This window comes from Manacus candei, unplaced genomic scaffold, assembly GCF_025592945.1.
Source record: "Manacus candei isolate 608988 ecotype Guabito, Panama unplaced genomic scaffold, ASM2559294v1 h1tg000071l, whole genome shotgun sequence".
Taxonomy (NCBI): Eukaryota; Metazoa; Chordata; class Aves; order Passeriformes; family Pipridae; genus Manacus; species Manacus candei.
The window spans coordinates 4,269,059-4,285,971 of NW_026138119.1; the positions used below are offsets into that span (position 1 = coordinate 4,269,059).

The 16,913-nt window shown below is 47.2% G+C and overlaps 2 protein-coding genes across 6 annotated transcripts in view; one reads left to right on the forward strand and one right to left on the reverse strand.

Moving 5' to 3' along the window:
• The window catches only part of AK8 (adenylate kinase 8), a 67,486-nt gene extending 63,826 nt beyond the window's left edge, over positions 1–3,660 (forward strand). For all 4 annotated transcript variants that reach the window (XM_051808185.1, XM_051808188.1, XM_051808186.1 and 1 more), the window contains 2 exons: positions 1,357–1,437; positions 3,089–3,660. In XM_051808185.1, the coding sequence (XP_051664145.1) occupies positions 1,357–1,437; positions 3,089–3,335 (328 nt within the window). In that variant the 3' untranslated portion in view covers positions 3,336–3,660. The remainder of the gene's footprint in view (positions 1–1,356; positions 1,438–3,088) is intronic.
• Positions 3,661–5,120: 1,460 nt separating this feature from the next.
• GTF3C4 (general transcription factor IIIC subunit 4) lies at positions 5,121–16,792 on the reverse strand. 2 transcript variants are annotated; one of them, XR_007907801.1, is made up of 6 exons: positions 16,471–16,792; positions 13,380–15,200; positions 11,846–11,976; positions 11,092–11,180; positions 10,002–10,431; positions 5,121–8,701 (listed from the first exon to the last, which is right to left on the reverse strand). XR_007907801.1 is itself a non-coding variant. In XM_051808193.1 (5 exons), the coding sequence occupies exons 1-5, from the start codon at positions 16,771–16,773 to the stop codon at positions 10,367–10,369; spliced, it is 2,409 nt and encodes an 802-aa protein (XP_051664153.1). In that variant the 5' UTR covers positions 16,774–16,792; the 3' UTR covers positions 5,121–10,366. The 2 variants fall into 2 exon arrangements, 1 of the variants encoding a protein (XP_051664153.1); XM_051808193.1 differs by having other exon boundaries at positions 5,121–10,431.
• Between the last annotated feature and the right edge of the window lie 121 nt (positions 16,793–16,913).

Sequence of the window (16,913 nt, forward strand, 5' to 3'; positions counted from 1 at the left end):
GCCTTGAAGGCAGCAGCAGGAGAAGGTGTATTATAAAGAAAGATGTATTTGCAGCCTTCAGGTCGTGCTCTCTTGGTAAAAACTCATTTTCATAGGTTCAAAGCAAGCCTTACTTTTTATTTTTATTGCATTAATTGTTGAATGTGATCTTTGTGCAGATCTGCTTTAGTCTCCAGTAGCTGGGGGACAGGGGACTCAGGTCTGCTCAAGCTCAGCAGTTTGTCAAGAATTTTCTGCTGAAGAGATTTTGAACATGAACATAAAATTAACAGGACTATTATAATGAACCAAAGTGCCAAGGGGGAGTCAGTGTGAGATGGGCATAACAATTAATGTGCACAGTGTGGTGTGCCTGGGGTCAGGAGTGCTGGATGTTTTCTGGTTCTGCATCCTTGATCCAAGTCAGGCTTTTGTGTCACCCGTAAGAAATGAGCAGGCAAGTCCTTCTCCATCCTCTAGAGAAAAGCTGTTCCTGGTGTGGAACCCTCACCACTGGCACTGAGGGGCTGAGCCTTTAAGGTGCTGAGCAATTCTCTCTTGTTCAGACCCAGTGGGAATTGCAGGTTTTGATCTTAAAATGAAGCATTAATGTTTGCTTTCCACTGTGTCACCAGCAAGGCTCTGCCGGGCAGGGCTGCTCCCCGTGCCCGGGCACTGCTCCCTGAGGGACAGGGACTTGTCAGCAGCAGCATGTGCCATGTCTTATGTCCTGTTACTCATCCTGCTTTCAAGGATGCAGGACAGGAGTGGGAGCCCAGAGGACTCCCACTGTGGGGAGACAAGGACAAAAGAAGTGGAAGTGGACTAAAACAGCAGGAGGAAAATCCCTCTCATGGGCACCGAGTAGTGCAGTGCTGGTTTTAGGGAGGAATGCATAATACTGGCAGACAAGTCCTTTTTCTGTCCTTGACAGGAACAGCAGACATTTTAAATTTGCCTTTTGCAGCATGTCATTGTGACTGTAGTTGGTATTGGGCTGAGAAGCTGGATCCAGAGAAATTCAGAGGTAAGTGCTGGATGGTGAGCAGGCTGTGACAGACCCTGAGAGAGGCTCCAGCAGGAATTCCCTCACTGGTCTCTGTGCCCAGTGTTGCCCTGTCAGTGCACACAGCACACACAGTCAGTGTGCCAGAGAGCTGCTGCCTTGCTGTCCTGGAGACCAAAAACCTGTGAGGAAAAGGAGCTGAGGAGAGATCCTGTGCCTGTGCTCGTGTGGGTGACGCTGCAGTTTTGGGTGCTACTGTCACTGCCATGTTTGAGTGTGCTCTTTTTTTGGGTAAGGATTAACTCACACTCTGAAGGTCACAGGTGATGTTCTTGGGGTGTTAATGCACTTAATTGTTATGTTCTCCACAGGGTATTTTTCTTTAATCTGCCCTACGAGTCCATCATGGAGCGACTGTCCCAGCGGAGGACGGATCCCATCACTGGGCAAAGGTTTGCACTCCTGCCTCATGTTTAACATTTTTCAAGACTGCCAGTGAGATGAAAGCACCAGGTAGACTTCATAGAAATCTCAGGAACTAGGGAATACTGTACTCTTGCTTAGGGATTCCTTAAAAGAAAAGTTCAAACTTTCATAGCTCCTGAAGCACCAACCCACCTTCCTGCTGCAGCAGCTGCTCCTCTCAGAACAGGGCATTTTAAATCCTGGAGCCTACAGGATTTAAAACCTACAGGGGCAAATAGCTCGGGTCTAACATTTTCATGGTAACTGAATTGGTTGGTAACATAATGCTGAGGGAAGATGTCTGAAACCAAGCCTAAATGCAGATGGTTTTCAGACATTCCCATGGGAGTTTTGAGGGCATCCCAGCTGGGGGAAATGGAAAACTTGCTGCATTTTACTTCCCCAGGCTCCTGTGATGGTCCTGTCTGCTGGGAGGTATTAATACATTTCCTGCTCAGTAGAGCAAACTCGTTGGAGCCACTGAGTCACTGGAAGGTTGGGCTCTCCAACGTGGCAGTTCATCTCGCTGGCATCACATCCCCTTGTCTCCCCAATGACCTTCAGCTTTACTGCCTTCTCCCTCCTTGCTTTTTGGGGAACAAGTAACAAATTTATCTTCCTAAATACCTGCTGGAAATAGTGTGTATTTACAATTTCACTTGTGGCCTGTTTTTATGGTTCCCCACACTTAAATTTTTAAACCACTATTTTACTTTTCTAAAGGCTGAATCCTACTGCCTCAAAGACAAATACTGAGCCCTCAAAGATTAAGGCCATAAATACTGGATTTGTCCCAAAGTGAGAGCTGATTATTCAGACATCTCACTCGAGGTGCAGCATTAACTTGTGACAGCAGCAGTGATTTGCTGTAACTGCTCTCTTTGCTTTAGTAATGAGCAATGTGGTTGTTCAGCAGAAATGAACAGGCTGAAGCAAATCATTCACACATCTTTGCATTTCTTATCATCAGGATTAGTATCTGCTCAGTATCTGCTCCAGTTAACACGCTTTCCTCTTCCAAACTCTGGGGTTTATTCCTCCCCAGTTCCTGGTGAATTGAATTGTTTTAGGTGCTGTGTCTAATCCTTGGCATCGTGTTAAAGCTGCACCACTGCAGGGCAGGGGAGAGGGTGGCCTTCAGCTGTGCCCTCAGTGACTCTCCTGTGGAATGGACTCTGTGTCCACATCCAGTACCAGCTGCAGCTGGAATGCAGCTCTGTGCAGAGATCCAAACTCTGCTTCTCTCCTTGCCTTTGCATCTATCCCAAAACCGTCAGAAAATTTGGCTGTACAGGAAGAGGGATAAACTGGTTTTGTGTCAGGACAGAGGAGGCATTTACTCAGAATTACCAATTCCCATGGCAGGGAATTTAAACACCTGATTGCAAAGGAGCTTTTAGAGATTGTTGGGAGCCTCTGGCAATGCTGGAACTCCCTCAGAATTCCTTTGGTGTCATCTGGCAGGACTCTGGGGATGAGAACCCTCTGTCCTGCTGAATCCTTTGTTTTAAAACCCCATCCTAAAGTAGAAAGAGGCACATCCAAGGAACTGTGATAGGCAAAAACATGGAGTATCAGGAAATGGCTGCTGTGTCCTCAGCTTGGGCTGACACAGTGGCATTTCTCTCTCACCTCCAGGTACCACACCACATTCAGACCAGCTCCCACCCCAGAGATCCAGGCCCGGCTCAGGCAGAACCCCAGAGATGAGGAAGAAAATATTGAGAAGCGCCTGGAAACCTATTACAGGAATGTCAAGGACCTGGAGGATTTTTATGAAGAGGCCTTTTATGTCAATGCTGACCAAGACCCTTATGTTGTCTTTGAGTTCATAGAAAGCTGTATCATTAAGCCCCTTCCATGTAGGAAATTTAGACATTTATAATTAAAAAGGATGGTTTCTGGAAGAGTTGATTTTAAGTTTTTCCCTGTAATATTTGCAGTCTGGTTGCTGAAGTGGCAGGTTATCACAAGGGAAGAGGAAGTCAGCCAAGCTGTGTTAAATTTGGAGCTCACCAAGGCTGAGTGAAGTACAGAGAGTAAGAAACTGGGTTTTAGAGGAAATTTTTTTGGCTTTTGCTTCATGATGTAAAGTATGAAACACTGTGGTGAGGGAAGTCCTGTTTAATTCAAATATCTTTTTCTCTTTCTGAATAGTGGTTTTGTCTTAACTGTGCAATACCCACAAAGCCAATCTGGACTATTAAAGCTGTTAGATGTGTTTGTGTCTTAATTCACCCAGTGCTCTCCACTAAAACCACACAGGCACTGCTCTGTCCCAGGCTGCTGCCAGCAACCACTAAAGAATGAAGAAAACAAAGCTCCCAGCTCTGCAGTGAACTGTCCCCAAAGACAACACAGTGTTTGAGGTCAGGGTGCAGAGGTTTTTACTCCCTTGTCAACTCAGATTGCTTAAGAAATGCTGATAAAACCCTGTGCAGAAGCACCAGCCATCCCTGTCACCCTGTTCTGCTGGGCAGGAAGACTCAGAACAGCTGGAAAAGATCTCCAGAGCCACAGGGAACTGCAGATTCATCATTTTCAGAACCCAATCAAGGACCTAACGAGCTGCAGGAGCAGAGAAGTTACTAATTCGGTTTTCCTGGGGGAAGCACAGGGCTGGGCTGTGCTGGGGCAGGTTGGTGCTCAGGATTTTTGCTCTGGCTGGATCTGGCTGCAGTAAATGCTCAGGTAAGTCTTTCTTAACTGGCAAATCTCTGATGAAAGGCACAGCATTCGTTTAGCTGTCTCAGATTCTGCACATCCTTAATGCTTGTGGCAAAGGGGTGTGATTTGTGCTGTGGCTCAGAGGGGAACTGCGTTTGACGCCTCTATTACAGCTCCCTCTATTCCTCCCTTGTGTGTGAGTGTGAATTCCCCCTGAGCAGGGGATGGGGAGGAGCTTCAGCTTTCTCCTGGAAGTCTCTGTGTCTGGGAATGTGCAGGAGGCGAATGCCTTCTCCCTTCAGAGAGGACAGGCCTCTAGAAGCCTTTTGGGTTTAGATGACTTTTCTGACTTGCTATAAATAGCTTTGGGTCTTTGTTGCTGTTATTAACTGTGTGTGTCTGAGTCTGTTTGGAGAACTGAGAGATGTACATGCCGAATTTCCTTCTTGTTCCTCTAGAGTAATTTCAGGCAGGAAGACCCTGGTTATCTGGATAGCTATGGGAATATTGTGTTATTTTGGGAGGTTTTAAAGTCAGAATTTTCAATACCTGTGGCAGGGTTGGTGAATGGGAGTTGGACTTTGCAGCCTTGAGGGCCAGAAATCTTAAAAATCTCACAGTATCTAAGAAAGCCAAATCCAAGCAGCTGAGTCCCCAATGCCTCTTGCAGTGAGAAATTCCAGCTCCTGGTGCCAGGCTGAGGCAGAGGCTGCTCCCAGGGCACAGGGCTCAGCCACAAACCCTCATGTACAGCTGGGCAAGGCATTTGTAACAGTCCTACCTGTTACAAATGTGCTGTTTGGTAACTGCTCGGGCAGCTGGTTTTTATGCCATTGCTATCAAGACATGCTGTAGCATTCATGCATAATTGGGAGCCCTTCTATTAATAATACATGGGAAGCTCATCTTGCTAATATCACCGTCATCTGAGCGTTCCTACTAAATATTTTGATAGATGAAATGGGAAGAGAGTGTATTTAAATACTGTTTGTACTGCGGCTGGGGTACAAAAGGGACAGCGCATCTTTAATTAGACAGGTACATCTGCTTAATTAATTTAGCTGTAAAGCCCTTTTTCCTCTTCATTCTTTCATCTATATGCGGGCTCTATATTAGTTCTGCTCCGCTGGTTCCATAGAAACTGAGAAAAAGAGCTCAGTCTCATTGAGATGCACTTGGCATGTCTGGGTATGGAGTCTCAGGTCAATGGTCAACCCCCAAGGGTTTGCAGCAGGCCTGAAGTGCAGAACGTAAGGGTTAGCAGAACATGCTAATACTCATGTAGAACTCTCCCTCAGAAACAACTAAAACAATTGACATTCATTTAATTACTGTAAACGAAACAGCCCCTGCATGACTTTGCATAGTAAAGCCTGTTAATGCCAAAAAGGTTCAGTGGGTGGAAGGAGGAATTAGGCTTTTATAATTGGAATGCAACACTTGAAAACCAATTTGGTAACTGCGCTTGATTTTATTAGCATCTGATTCTGGCAAAACAAATGTTGAGCAATGAGAAAAACAAGGTAAAGAGGAGGTGGGAAGAACACAGCAGGGATTAGATTTTACTTATTGTACAGCTTGTCTGGGTCTGGAATGGACATCTTCCATCACTCTGCTTCCCAGAGACACTTTGCAGAGAGGGCTGCTTGGAGGTTGTGCCATACCCTATATGTTATGCTGTTCATTACCTGGTTGAGCAACAAGATGTTTGTCCAACTGTTCCACAAACTTTTGTGCCACCTGCTCCAGACACCAGATCCTTCAGTGGTGGAAGGACACTTGAACACCCCTGGACAGGAGACCCTGTACCTCTGGCACCATCTCTGCAGGAACCCCCTGTAGCTCCTGGAAGATTTCCCTGCTCTTACCTCTCCCCTGAGGTTTGGATGCTGCTCAGGTGATGGCACCAGCCCCAGACATTAACCCTGACCTGCTCCATGGCTCTGAGGAGCAGGAATGGCTCTTCCTCATCCTCTTCCCAATGCCAGAGCTGTAGGTGGCACCTGAGCTTCCAGCAGCTGTACCTGCAAGGCTGTCCTGCTTCCCAAATGGGAAGTCATAGAGGAAAGGCTCTGTATTGGAGAGATTACACTTGTACAAACAGGTCTCCTGTAAAGGGTATTTCAGGGCATAAGTGTGATCTGTTGGCCTTCAACTAGGACTGTGTTTGCATTCAGTTCTTTTATGTCAAGAAACCCTTAATGAGGACAGAGTAAGTGGTATTGTGTTGCTCATGATCACTGATGGTACATTAGCCTGTGGAAATCCTGGTAAATTTAAGAAAATTAGGGAGATACTTATTGTCTTTGTGCATTAGCAACCATAGCATTTCCTCTCTAGAAATATGCCACAGGATTAATAGGATGAGGAAACCCACAAAAGGAAAGGGTGACTGAATGATGAAGCTGCTGACCCAAAGCTGAATTGAGGTAAAAAGCAGCAATGAGGTCCCCTGTCACCACTTCCAGAGCAGGGGGTGTAATTTGGAGACAAGACTGAGTCCTCATGACCCCAAACTCCCACCTTCGTTCCAAGAATGGCATCCAGCACCAAGGCACTGAGACACTGTACAATCCAGAGCTGTTCTGCTTATCCATCAAACCTGGATTAGCCTGGATTTCTTCATCCCCGTGGAGGAGGGATAAACTCTGTTATCAGTGTCAGTAGCAAATCTTACATGCTATCAGAAGCTGCTCATCAAGGACAGTGACACGTTAGCTTTGGATACAGAACAGAATCTTTGGCTATTAATTCTCAGCTGCAAGAGCAAATACCACAATCCTTTAGGAAAAAAAAAAAGCAACAGTGTATCAGGAACCCTCAGTGTCTGCAGTTGTGATTCTCCCTCTGGAGATGAGGCATCACGAACAGCCAGAGTGTTCACCACCAAATGGTGAAGTAGTTGAGGACAACCTTCAACTATTCACTTGTTTGAAATATCCTGCAAAACTTAGGCAACACCATAGTGAGATAAACTCCCTGATTCTGTGGGATTTCTTCTTGCAACACTTCACCTTGTGTCTCTGCTATGTGTTAGTTTGGGGAGGCAACTCCATTAGTGGCAAAATAGCACGAGGATCTGGCAGCAGGTGCTCCCACCTTGCTCCAGTTTGCCTTTCCCATGGGATAAAGGCAAGAGGTTTGATTAGGACAGTGTGTGGGTTGTTACACTGCTCCAGGAACGGGACTAACCTCTGTGTTCCCAGAACTGCACATCATGAGTCCAGGAGGCAAAAGGTCTCCTGCAGCAGCCTCAGCTGCTCACTGGGCAAAAAACCTCCGTCAGAGCAGCACCAGGGGTTAAATGTTACTGCCTGAGGTGGGCTCTGCTATTTCAGCCTGTGCTGGTTAAAAATGCACTGAGGGATGAGTGCTGGTTTAAACAAAAATGAAATCACAATTCCTGTGTACTGTTGTGAATGGGTCAGGTGAGAAGTGAAAGCTTCGTGCCAAAGGATCGCCACTGGCATGCAAAGCTGACATTGTGGGCTTTAAAATTCCCCTCTCCCTGCAGTCTGAAACCAGGTTAAATAAACTGGCAATGCTAGACTGAGTATTTACTGCCTTGAGAGACAAGGAAAATAAACATTAATGCCGCCCCATTAATGTGAGGTGTGCTAAGCTTCTACATGGGAAAGCATTAAAACTCAATCCAGGGAAATTCAAGAGTTCCAGAAGTAATCACCAGGAATCAATCTGATCTGTTATCATGCTGAACCTTTGGGTCAGCCAGACTGAAAACACTTCAGCAGATCAGGATATTTTTATGGTTTCTGAGCCACTATCAAAGAAGTGACCTTTGACTTTTTCTAAGAGCACTGACGTGGTTCTGCAGAGCTCCCTCCCCTTTTCCACAGGCAGGAGAGTTTCTCAATTGGAACATTTACTGATGAGCAGGTCACGACTGTCAGGGCAAGGACTTGCAGCTTCCACTCAGAATACTTTCTCAAGCACCACAAGTAAACCACCTGTTCAGCTCATGCTGGAAATGAATGTTCTATTCCCCTCAAGCCCCATCAGCACTGGGAAGGAGACCAGTGTTGTCCCAGGTCCCAGAGCTGGCCCCAGACTCCACACACGCTGGGTATTGAGGTTACTCTGTGTTTTACTGGATGCCATCACGAGCTACATTTCCTTTCTTTGCAGACACACTGAAGTAATTTCAATTTTCAATGCACAGCAATAAAAAACTAAACATTTCTTTAATACAATTATGGTACCACTTCCAAGGATATTTACAAACGAGGCTAATTATTTTACAGATGAATGTGCTTCTGCTGTTCTAGGCTACTGTAGTAATATTATTCTCAGCACAATCATGCTTATGCATGAGACACTGAACAGAAGGACAGCTGACTTGTTTAATGTGAGCTGAACAAAAACTCGTTCCTACTGAAGGTGAAGGAACGTTACCAAAATATGCATAGTCATTGAATCGAGGAACCAAGCACCAATCACACATGCACTGTTGGGAGACTGATGCTGTCAGGACAATTCCATGATTTCTCAACAGCTGTAGAGCACCTCCCACACAGTTAAAGTGTCAGGAATCACAAACAGGGCGACACCTCTGCCACTGATGCTCTGCAGAATGGAAATACATAAACTCAGGATTATTTGACAGTTAATGGATTGAAGTTAACAAGACAAACTGTACCAGGTAACCAGACACGTTTTGGAGGTGTTATTCCTCTAACACTGCATAGGAAGTTGAAAAAGATTCTCCTGCTCCTGGTAGGAACAGATGGCAAAGAGAGAGAGATGTTTTTTCTGATAGGACAGTCAGAAGGCAAAATAAATGTCTGGGCTCAGCCACACTACATCATTGGTGTGTTTATGAATCTCTGGATGAGGGAGTCAGACTTATCCTAAAGGAGCCTACAAGAAAGATGGAGAGAGACTATTTACAAGGGCCTGGAGAGACAGGACAAGGGGGAATGGCTTCACACTGACAGAGGACAGGGTTAGATTGAGTATTAGGAAGAAATTCTTCCCTGTGAGGGTGGGGAGGCCCTGGCACAGGTTGCCCAGAGAAGCTGTGGCTGCCCCATCCCTGGAAGTGTCCAAGGCCAGGTTGGACAGGGCTTGGAGCAACCTGGGCTAGTGGAAGGTGTCCCTGCCCATGGCAGGGGGTGGAATGAGATGATCCTAAAGGTCCCTTCCAACCCAAACCATTCTGTGATCCATGAGTAGCTTCACCATCCTCCTTGGCCTTACCTAGAACGTGTCAGCCATGGTGGGGGTTTGGTTTGGGGTGTTCTCTTTGTTTGGGGTTTTTTACTGTGTTGCTGTGAAAAGAGAAACTGTCAGCTGGGAGCAATTGCTTGTGTGTCAGACTTGTGTAAAATTCAATTCCTGGATGAGGGAGACTTGCAATTTAATTGAAAATAAGGTAAATTAGTAATGTTTTTGGTAACTGAGTTACACTGGAAAAGATGATTCCTGTTGATAGAGGGTTAAGTGAAGCCAAAGGCAAATACATTGGCAAAAGCTGGGAAAGAGTTAGTTCAGAAAAAGAAAGTGGGGTAAGAGACTAAAGAGCATTGGAAATTATATATATTATTAGTGTTTAATCTAATTGCTATTAGTTTAATAATTATTACATTTAAAAATTATTTTTACTGATCCCTATTTGACCCAGGCAGCCAATATCCCCCTCTTGACTTCAATAGTGTTACAACAGTTATGAGGCAGTTACTCTTCTAGACTTTAAGGGGAACTGCTGGAATGGCCAATTTCTTTCCTGTGGCTGTAACTGGCACGTGCTTCACTCAGCAAGGAATTGGAGCCACAAATTCTTTTGACAGTTTAATATTCTGCAGCAAGTGCCAGTGCTTGTTAAAAAGCAAAGGGAGCACTACAAGCTGAAGCCTTCTCTACCCACCAGGACCATTCCAGAGGCAGCTCCGTGTTCCCGTCCCAGCTTTTGGGAAATGACACAGTAGGGCAGAAAGGACAGTTAACACTGTGCTCAACACTTCAGTTGTCAGTGTCCAGCTGCTGAGCCTTCCATGGGGTGCCCTTCCAAACCTCTTTTAAACTGGCTCTTCCAGGTGTACTCCTGTTTCTGGAGCATGGAATGGGCTCTGGACTTGAGGAGTTTCCAGAACCTCCGATGTTCTATGTACAGGGCTGTGGATGAGGTGGTGTCCCTCTGGCAGAGTCTGTGTTCCTCTGCTCTGTGTCCTTCAAGGCTGAAGGGAGCTTATGGAGTAGAGAAAATGCTTTCAGTCTTTGCAGAGCTTTTCTCTAGAACACAGGAGAGTCACAGAACGTGCAAGGTCCTTGCAATAACCTCTTGATCCATTCAGGATCTGCAAATAAGAAAACAAGTTGTTCAAAGCTGGGGGTAGAGGTGAACAGAGGAATGACACCTGAGATGCACAAAGAGGAATCCTGAACAGTTTGTATATATTCACCATGCAGGAGTAGCTGAGAATTCAGAGGAATCCAACTCCATTTCTGTTCTGAAATTTTAAGCAATGCCAGTTTAAATTCCACCTCAGCAGGAGACAAAATGAAGGTGAAACAGTCTGTGCTATATCCTTACACACTCATCTAAATACCTATATAGGAAACAAATTTAAAGGTTCACTATGGCACAAATGTACTGTTCTCATTTTCTAAACTGAAATTAGATCCTTCACATAACACAGTCCTTGGTTCCTGTTTCTTTGTCCCTCTTCCATAACTGGATGCTAATATATTCAACCTGAATATAAACTAACTGCTGTAGCATTCCAGCACAGATTGTGTTTACCCAGCTCTCATTAAAATGTGGATTTATACATCAATTTCTGCAGTCACTGATTAGTAATTAACACGTCAGACAACAGGACACTGTGAAATGCAGAGCACTAGAGCTTCACATGGTAACTGCCTGAAAGAGAAAAGCCAATGAAACTAATTCAAGACATTTTGCAGATGAAAGTTAAAAACACCTAATCCTGCCCCTTTTGCCAAGGACAATTTACCTTCTGGGGTTGGGTGCCGTGCAATGCTGTCATGAAGCAAACACCTCCTGTACACCAGACTCTGACAGGACTGGTAGGTCAGAAAGCACCTGTGGAAGGACAAGGCATTTTATCAATATACCACTGAAAAAGGCTTCATCATTGGCCAAAAAATTTTTAGCATGCAGGAGAGGAGGTGAAAAGCTTGAGGCTCCTTAAGGCCATGAATATTTACCCAAAGTAGCACATAGTACCAGTTAGGCAAAGTTTTATCTTTGTGACAGACTACTGTCTTGCCAAGGCTTCAGGGACAATCTCAGTGAACCCCATACAGGAAGATTTAATTTTCTAGATGTTCCAGAACTTGTCTGACTTCTCAGTGTGCCTGTTTTCAACCATTTTTTGTTAAATTGCTTTTGTTTTCAAACACTGAAGGAGCCAGAATACACTCTCCTTCACCTGATGTTCCACAAAGGATGAGTTGTCCTTAATTTGCCCTTGCTTGCTTTTTCCCTGTCCTCACCTTCCCCCCACATGGAAAAAAAAAAAAAAGATGATCAAAAAGCATTTTATTATAAAAACACTGTACAGCTATGGAACCAAATCCAACCTCCTCTCTTTCATGGAAGAGGACAAATAACAGCCAGCAAACACTGCAGCACAGATAACATGTTTTGTGAGGTTTTACTCCAACAATACCAAGCAGTTTAGGTGAACTCTTAAAGCATGTTTAAATGATCCAGAGGAGGGTAAAACCTCCTGCAGAGCCCGTTACCTGAGCCAGATGTGCCCGTTGGAGCACACGGCCTGCTTGCGGTCGGTGAAGGGCAGGATCTCTTTGCACAAACTGCAGTGCTCCGGGAACGTCTGTTTGTTCATTTTCTTCAGGATGTGCCCAATCAGCACCTGGAACACACAGGAGTCAGCAGGGATTACAGGAACACAGCTGAGGGGTGGAAATGCCTCCCAGGGTACTGTGGTTTCAGAGCATGATACAGGAATTGCACTGAATTCAAAGAAATGAAGGTGTAAGAAACGTAACACACCACTAAGTGTTCATTTATTCTCCTCGTGTTGTCATCTCCCAAAGATTTCTGTCCCACAGTAAAGGGACACAGACCTGAAAAGCAATAATGTTAAGCTATTTTATAAGTACTGAAGGAACTGGTATTACACCACTGACCATTACAGCAATGCTTTCCCTCATGACTATCACAGTGGATGTGCTAAAAAATAATTCCTGTTCAGAAATGGATGCATGTCCTTAGCAGCCAGCTTGGAGTATAGTGGAACATTTATGTGATCAAATTTGTCTCTGATGTTTCAACAGATACAAACCATATCCTAAGGATCTTTACAGTGTGACAGCAAACTGAACAGATAAAATACAGTCTAGAAGTCAGCTTTTAATGACTATAAAACAAGAATCCTGTTTCTAAGATAAGAAAATCAACCTCTCAAACCTTCAATTCATAGTAACTGGACGCTGTAACAACCCAGCAGTTGTGCCAGAATACTTTCCCAGTGAATTACTGATGGCCACACTTGCCTGTGATTCCAGCAGGGAGAACACCACATACATCAGTAATGGACATGTGCTTCCTTCCCCTGTCCTTCTGGATGCAAAGTAAAGGCTGATTTTTAGAGTTCAAGTGATTTAAGAACTTAGGGACTGAAAAGAACTGTTCTCTGCTCACACACAGAGGTACAGAGACACCTGAACCTTTCTTGTCATTGAGTCTTAAGAGCCAGGAGGCTGATGCAGAGTGTTCCCACCTGTCTCAACCTCTGGAGCTGATCCTTCCACTGAAGGCTCAGGGAGCAATGTCAAGACCTGATGTACCACCTGAACAACCACAGAGCTCAATTATAGATACTTTCAGAAATGATACTTCTGCAGCTCTTAAAACTGGAACTGCAGCATAACTGACTAGAGGAAATGCATCCAAAGTTTAGTTTTGCAGAGATGATAGATTAAATAAGCTCAGTCATGAAAACAAACATCTCTCTTAATTGGTACATGTTTTAAGTCACTGAGAGCAGCAGAACAACCCTGGTCCTCTCCCTTGTGCTGCCAAACTTCAGGCACGATTATTCTTTATTGTACCTGAACCAAAATGCACCATCTGTATTTACATTCCTTCCTACCCCACAGCTTGAAGGAAGGACAATTTAACCTGAATGAGGAGGAGCTGACTGGTAAGGATGACACGATTGCACTTCTCTTTCCCACCCCAGCTGTATGTTCAGGAGGGGGGAGAAGGAAATAACTCCTAACATGGAATCCCCTGAGCACAGAGGTCACTTACTCGTGCCGTTCTGTCATCGTAGCCATCATCAGACATTAAGAAGTCACAGACTCCTCTGGTGGGAATGCTGGTGTTTTCTGTAATCCATGTGTGCAGATAAACTTCTCCCAACACCCGTTTCATGTGTTCCCGTGTCAAGTGCATTTCCACGGCCTCAATCTGGGCCTGTATTTCAAGAAGTTTTTCCTCCATTGGCTCCCGCCCTCCAGTGTCACTTGACTGATGGAGAGAATCCTCTGCAGTGTCATCTAAGTCCACACCTTTGCCTGTGTCACACAGGCTTTGCTTGCTGGCTTGTTTTGAAGTTCCTTCCTCTTGATCATCCTCAGTGCTGCCCATCCCAGGGGAATCCGAGATCAAGATTTTGGCATCCTCGTGTGAAGGTCTCCACGTGGCCTCTGAGGGAGCTTTCTGCATGGACTGATACAAAATCCTCAGGAGAAACAGCTTAAACCTCCAAAAGTAAGTGGAACCACAGCTCTCAATCTTATTATCCAGTGCCTCCTGTAAGAACTGAGGAATGTGCTTATCCTTCAGAATTTTCCAGCGCACAAGATCCGTCAGGTCCACCTGCCGGAAAAGGTTCTGGACAGAAGATTCCAAGAGCTGAGCAGCCGCCTCCTCGAAGGTTTTGAGGGTGACAAACTGAACCTGGTAGTTCTTGTTGACGGGGTGCAGCCCGTTGGCCATGCCCTCGGTTGTGATGACCGCCAGGTACGCCCCGCACGGGCTGACAGCAATTCCATGAGTCCTGACGGAGCCAAACACCTCCGAGAGCTTGATCAGCTGGTGCTCAAACTTCAGAGCCACGTCTGTGAATATGGGGATGAGCTGCCTGACCTTCCCGTCGCTGGAGCAGGTGTACACCGTGCCGTTCTGCTTGTCCGCCGTCATGGACACGATGGGCAGGGAGTGGAGCCCCGTCACGTGGGAATTGTGGACCTTCAGGCCCGCCTTGGAGATCAGCAGGAGGCACCAGAACACGTAAGGGCCCCTTGCAGCCACCACCAAGCTGCAGCTGCACTTCTGGTAGGGGTGGTAGAGGGGGATACATTTGATGCTGTGCACGGGCAGCTGGTCCATCTCCTGCCACAGCACCACGGGCTGTCTGAGTGTGAAGTAGCCCTTGACCGCCTTGAGGTTGACGGGGAGGATCTTAACGGGGCCGTACGCGCTGCCCACGATCAGCCCGCTCATCTTCCGGTTGTTGTGCTCGTATTCCCACCAGGACAACACGCTGGGGGAGCTTATCCCGGACTCTATGGTGTTGCAGGAAGTAATGGACTCCTTCCCCAGGAAGGGGAGCTGGAACTGCCACACGGCGATGTTGCCGTTCTCGAAGAGCACGGCCAGGAGCACGCTCCCCACGTCCCGGCACTCGTTGTTGTGCTTGACCTGCTGGGTGGTGCAGGTCCCCGACCACTCCATGCGCACGGGGGCCTGCATGCTGTGCCGCCGCTGGAACTCCGGGAAGTCGCCCAGCTCCCCGCAGGGAGCGTCGGCCTTGCAGAGTTTGTAGCCGGCCTCGAACAGGCGCTCCCCGTAGAGCTCGGTCAGGTCCACCAGCTGCACCCACTGCAGCCGGTTGAGGTTGGCGTGGATGGTCAGCCGGTTGTCCATGGTCAGGGCGGCCAGGAGGCACCTCCCGTTGGCGTCACAGCCCAGAGGGGACCAGCTGGAATATTTGAACCCCCTCATGGGTGTCAGGGACTTCCCCTCGGGGTTGAACACTCGGTCCAGCATGAACGTCTGGCTCACAGTCGGATCCACGGAGCTGGCAAACTTCTCCTTGCACTCAGCCACCTCCTTTTTGGGGCCGACCTACAAGACAACAAAAAGAACTATTAAAACGATTGTACAACTAATTTTTTAGCAATGCTCTCTTGGAATTAATTCCCACTTGAAACAGAGCATCCCCTATGACAACCTACCCTATGTTGATGCAATGGTTAATTAAGGTCACTCCTAAAGATCTCAGCCTCATTAATGCCCTGATGAACTTGTAGGAATTTGTATTGTTTTGACTCTCAGCTATTGAATTTTTTTCTCTGCTGAATCAAAGAGCCTGTTTTCATACTGCTGTATAATATTTAAAGTGTAAAGCACTCAGTATTTCAACTCTTCCATGTTCTTAGCATTGTTTCAGAACATGAAACCAGATCCACAATAACAGAATTATTATTTAATAAAATATTCACCCAGACTTGCCAACTTTGTAAAAAATCAGGTACTCCTCTGAAGAACAAAGCAACCCCTGCTGCAAAAATCCTTCAGCTTAGGCAGCAAACTAAGGAAGATTCCTCCTTAAAATTGTACTGAAATAACTGTACTGGAGCTCAAGTGATTCTTAGAAAAACCACAGAACTTTAGAATCCCTGAAACCTCCTCAATACTGGATCACATTTCCCCTGGACATCACTGGGATAGGTTTTTTTTCTCCCCTGTGCTTTTAAAACACATCGACACATGAGATCCTGCAGGAAGTTGTGTGGAGAAGGGGCAGCTCTGTGGTGGCTCCCCAGGAGGGGGATCAGGATCCCAGAATGGGTGAGGCTGGAAGAGACCACAGTGGGTCATTTGTTCCATTCCCTGCTCCAGCAGAGCCATCCCAGAGCACGTGACATAGGATTGTGTCCAGGTGGCTCTGGAATATCTCCAGCGAGGAGATTCCACATCCTCTCCAGGCAACCTGTTCCTGTCACTGCACAGTGAAAAAGTTCTTCCTCGTGTTCAGGTGGAGCTTCTGGGGCACCAGTTTCTGCCCATTGCCTCGTGTCCATGTGGTTGGCAACACAAAGCAAAATCACAGGATCAATTAGGTTGGAAAACACGTCAGAGATCATCGAGTCCAACGTGTGACCCAACACCACCATGGCACTAAGTGCTACGATCCACTCTTTCCTTAAACACTTCCAGGGACGGAGTCTCCTTCACCTCCCTGGGGAGCCCCTTCCAGTGTCTAATGACCCTTTCTGTGCAGAAATCCCTCCTGATGTCCAACCCCCGTCTCCATCCCCGTGGCACCACACCCCCCCCTTTATATATTCACACACACTAACGAGGTGCCACTGAGGCCGTGCCGGGCGCTCACCTTGAGCAGGCAGGCGGTGGCGGGCGCGGGCACGGCGGTGCGGTGGATGACCATGTCCTGCCCGCCGCTGTGCACGTCGCTGAGCTGCTCCAGCACGGCGATGCTGCGGGCCGTGCTCACCGACACCCGGTGGTCCTCGGACCACGCCAGCGGCTCCAGGCCGCTGGCGCCGTGCTGCAGCCGCACCGCGGGCTCCCGCCGCACGGCCGTGAGGCGGAACCCGGCGCTCGCCGCCGCCGCCGCCTCCTCCGCCGCCACCACCTCGAGCCTCAGCGGCGGCTCCTCCCGCCCCGCCGCCGCCATGTTGCCACCGCCTCTCGGGCCACGCGCACGCGCCGCCGACGAAGCCCCCCCGGGCGGGCCCGGCCCGGGGCTGCCCCCTCCTCTGCCTGCGCGCCCCGCGGGGCCCGGGCGCGAGTGGAGGGGGAGCGGGGAGACCCCCG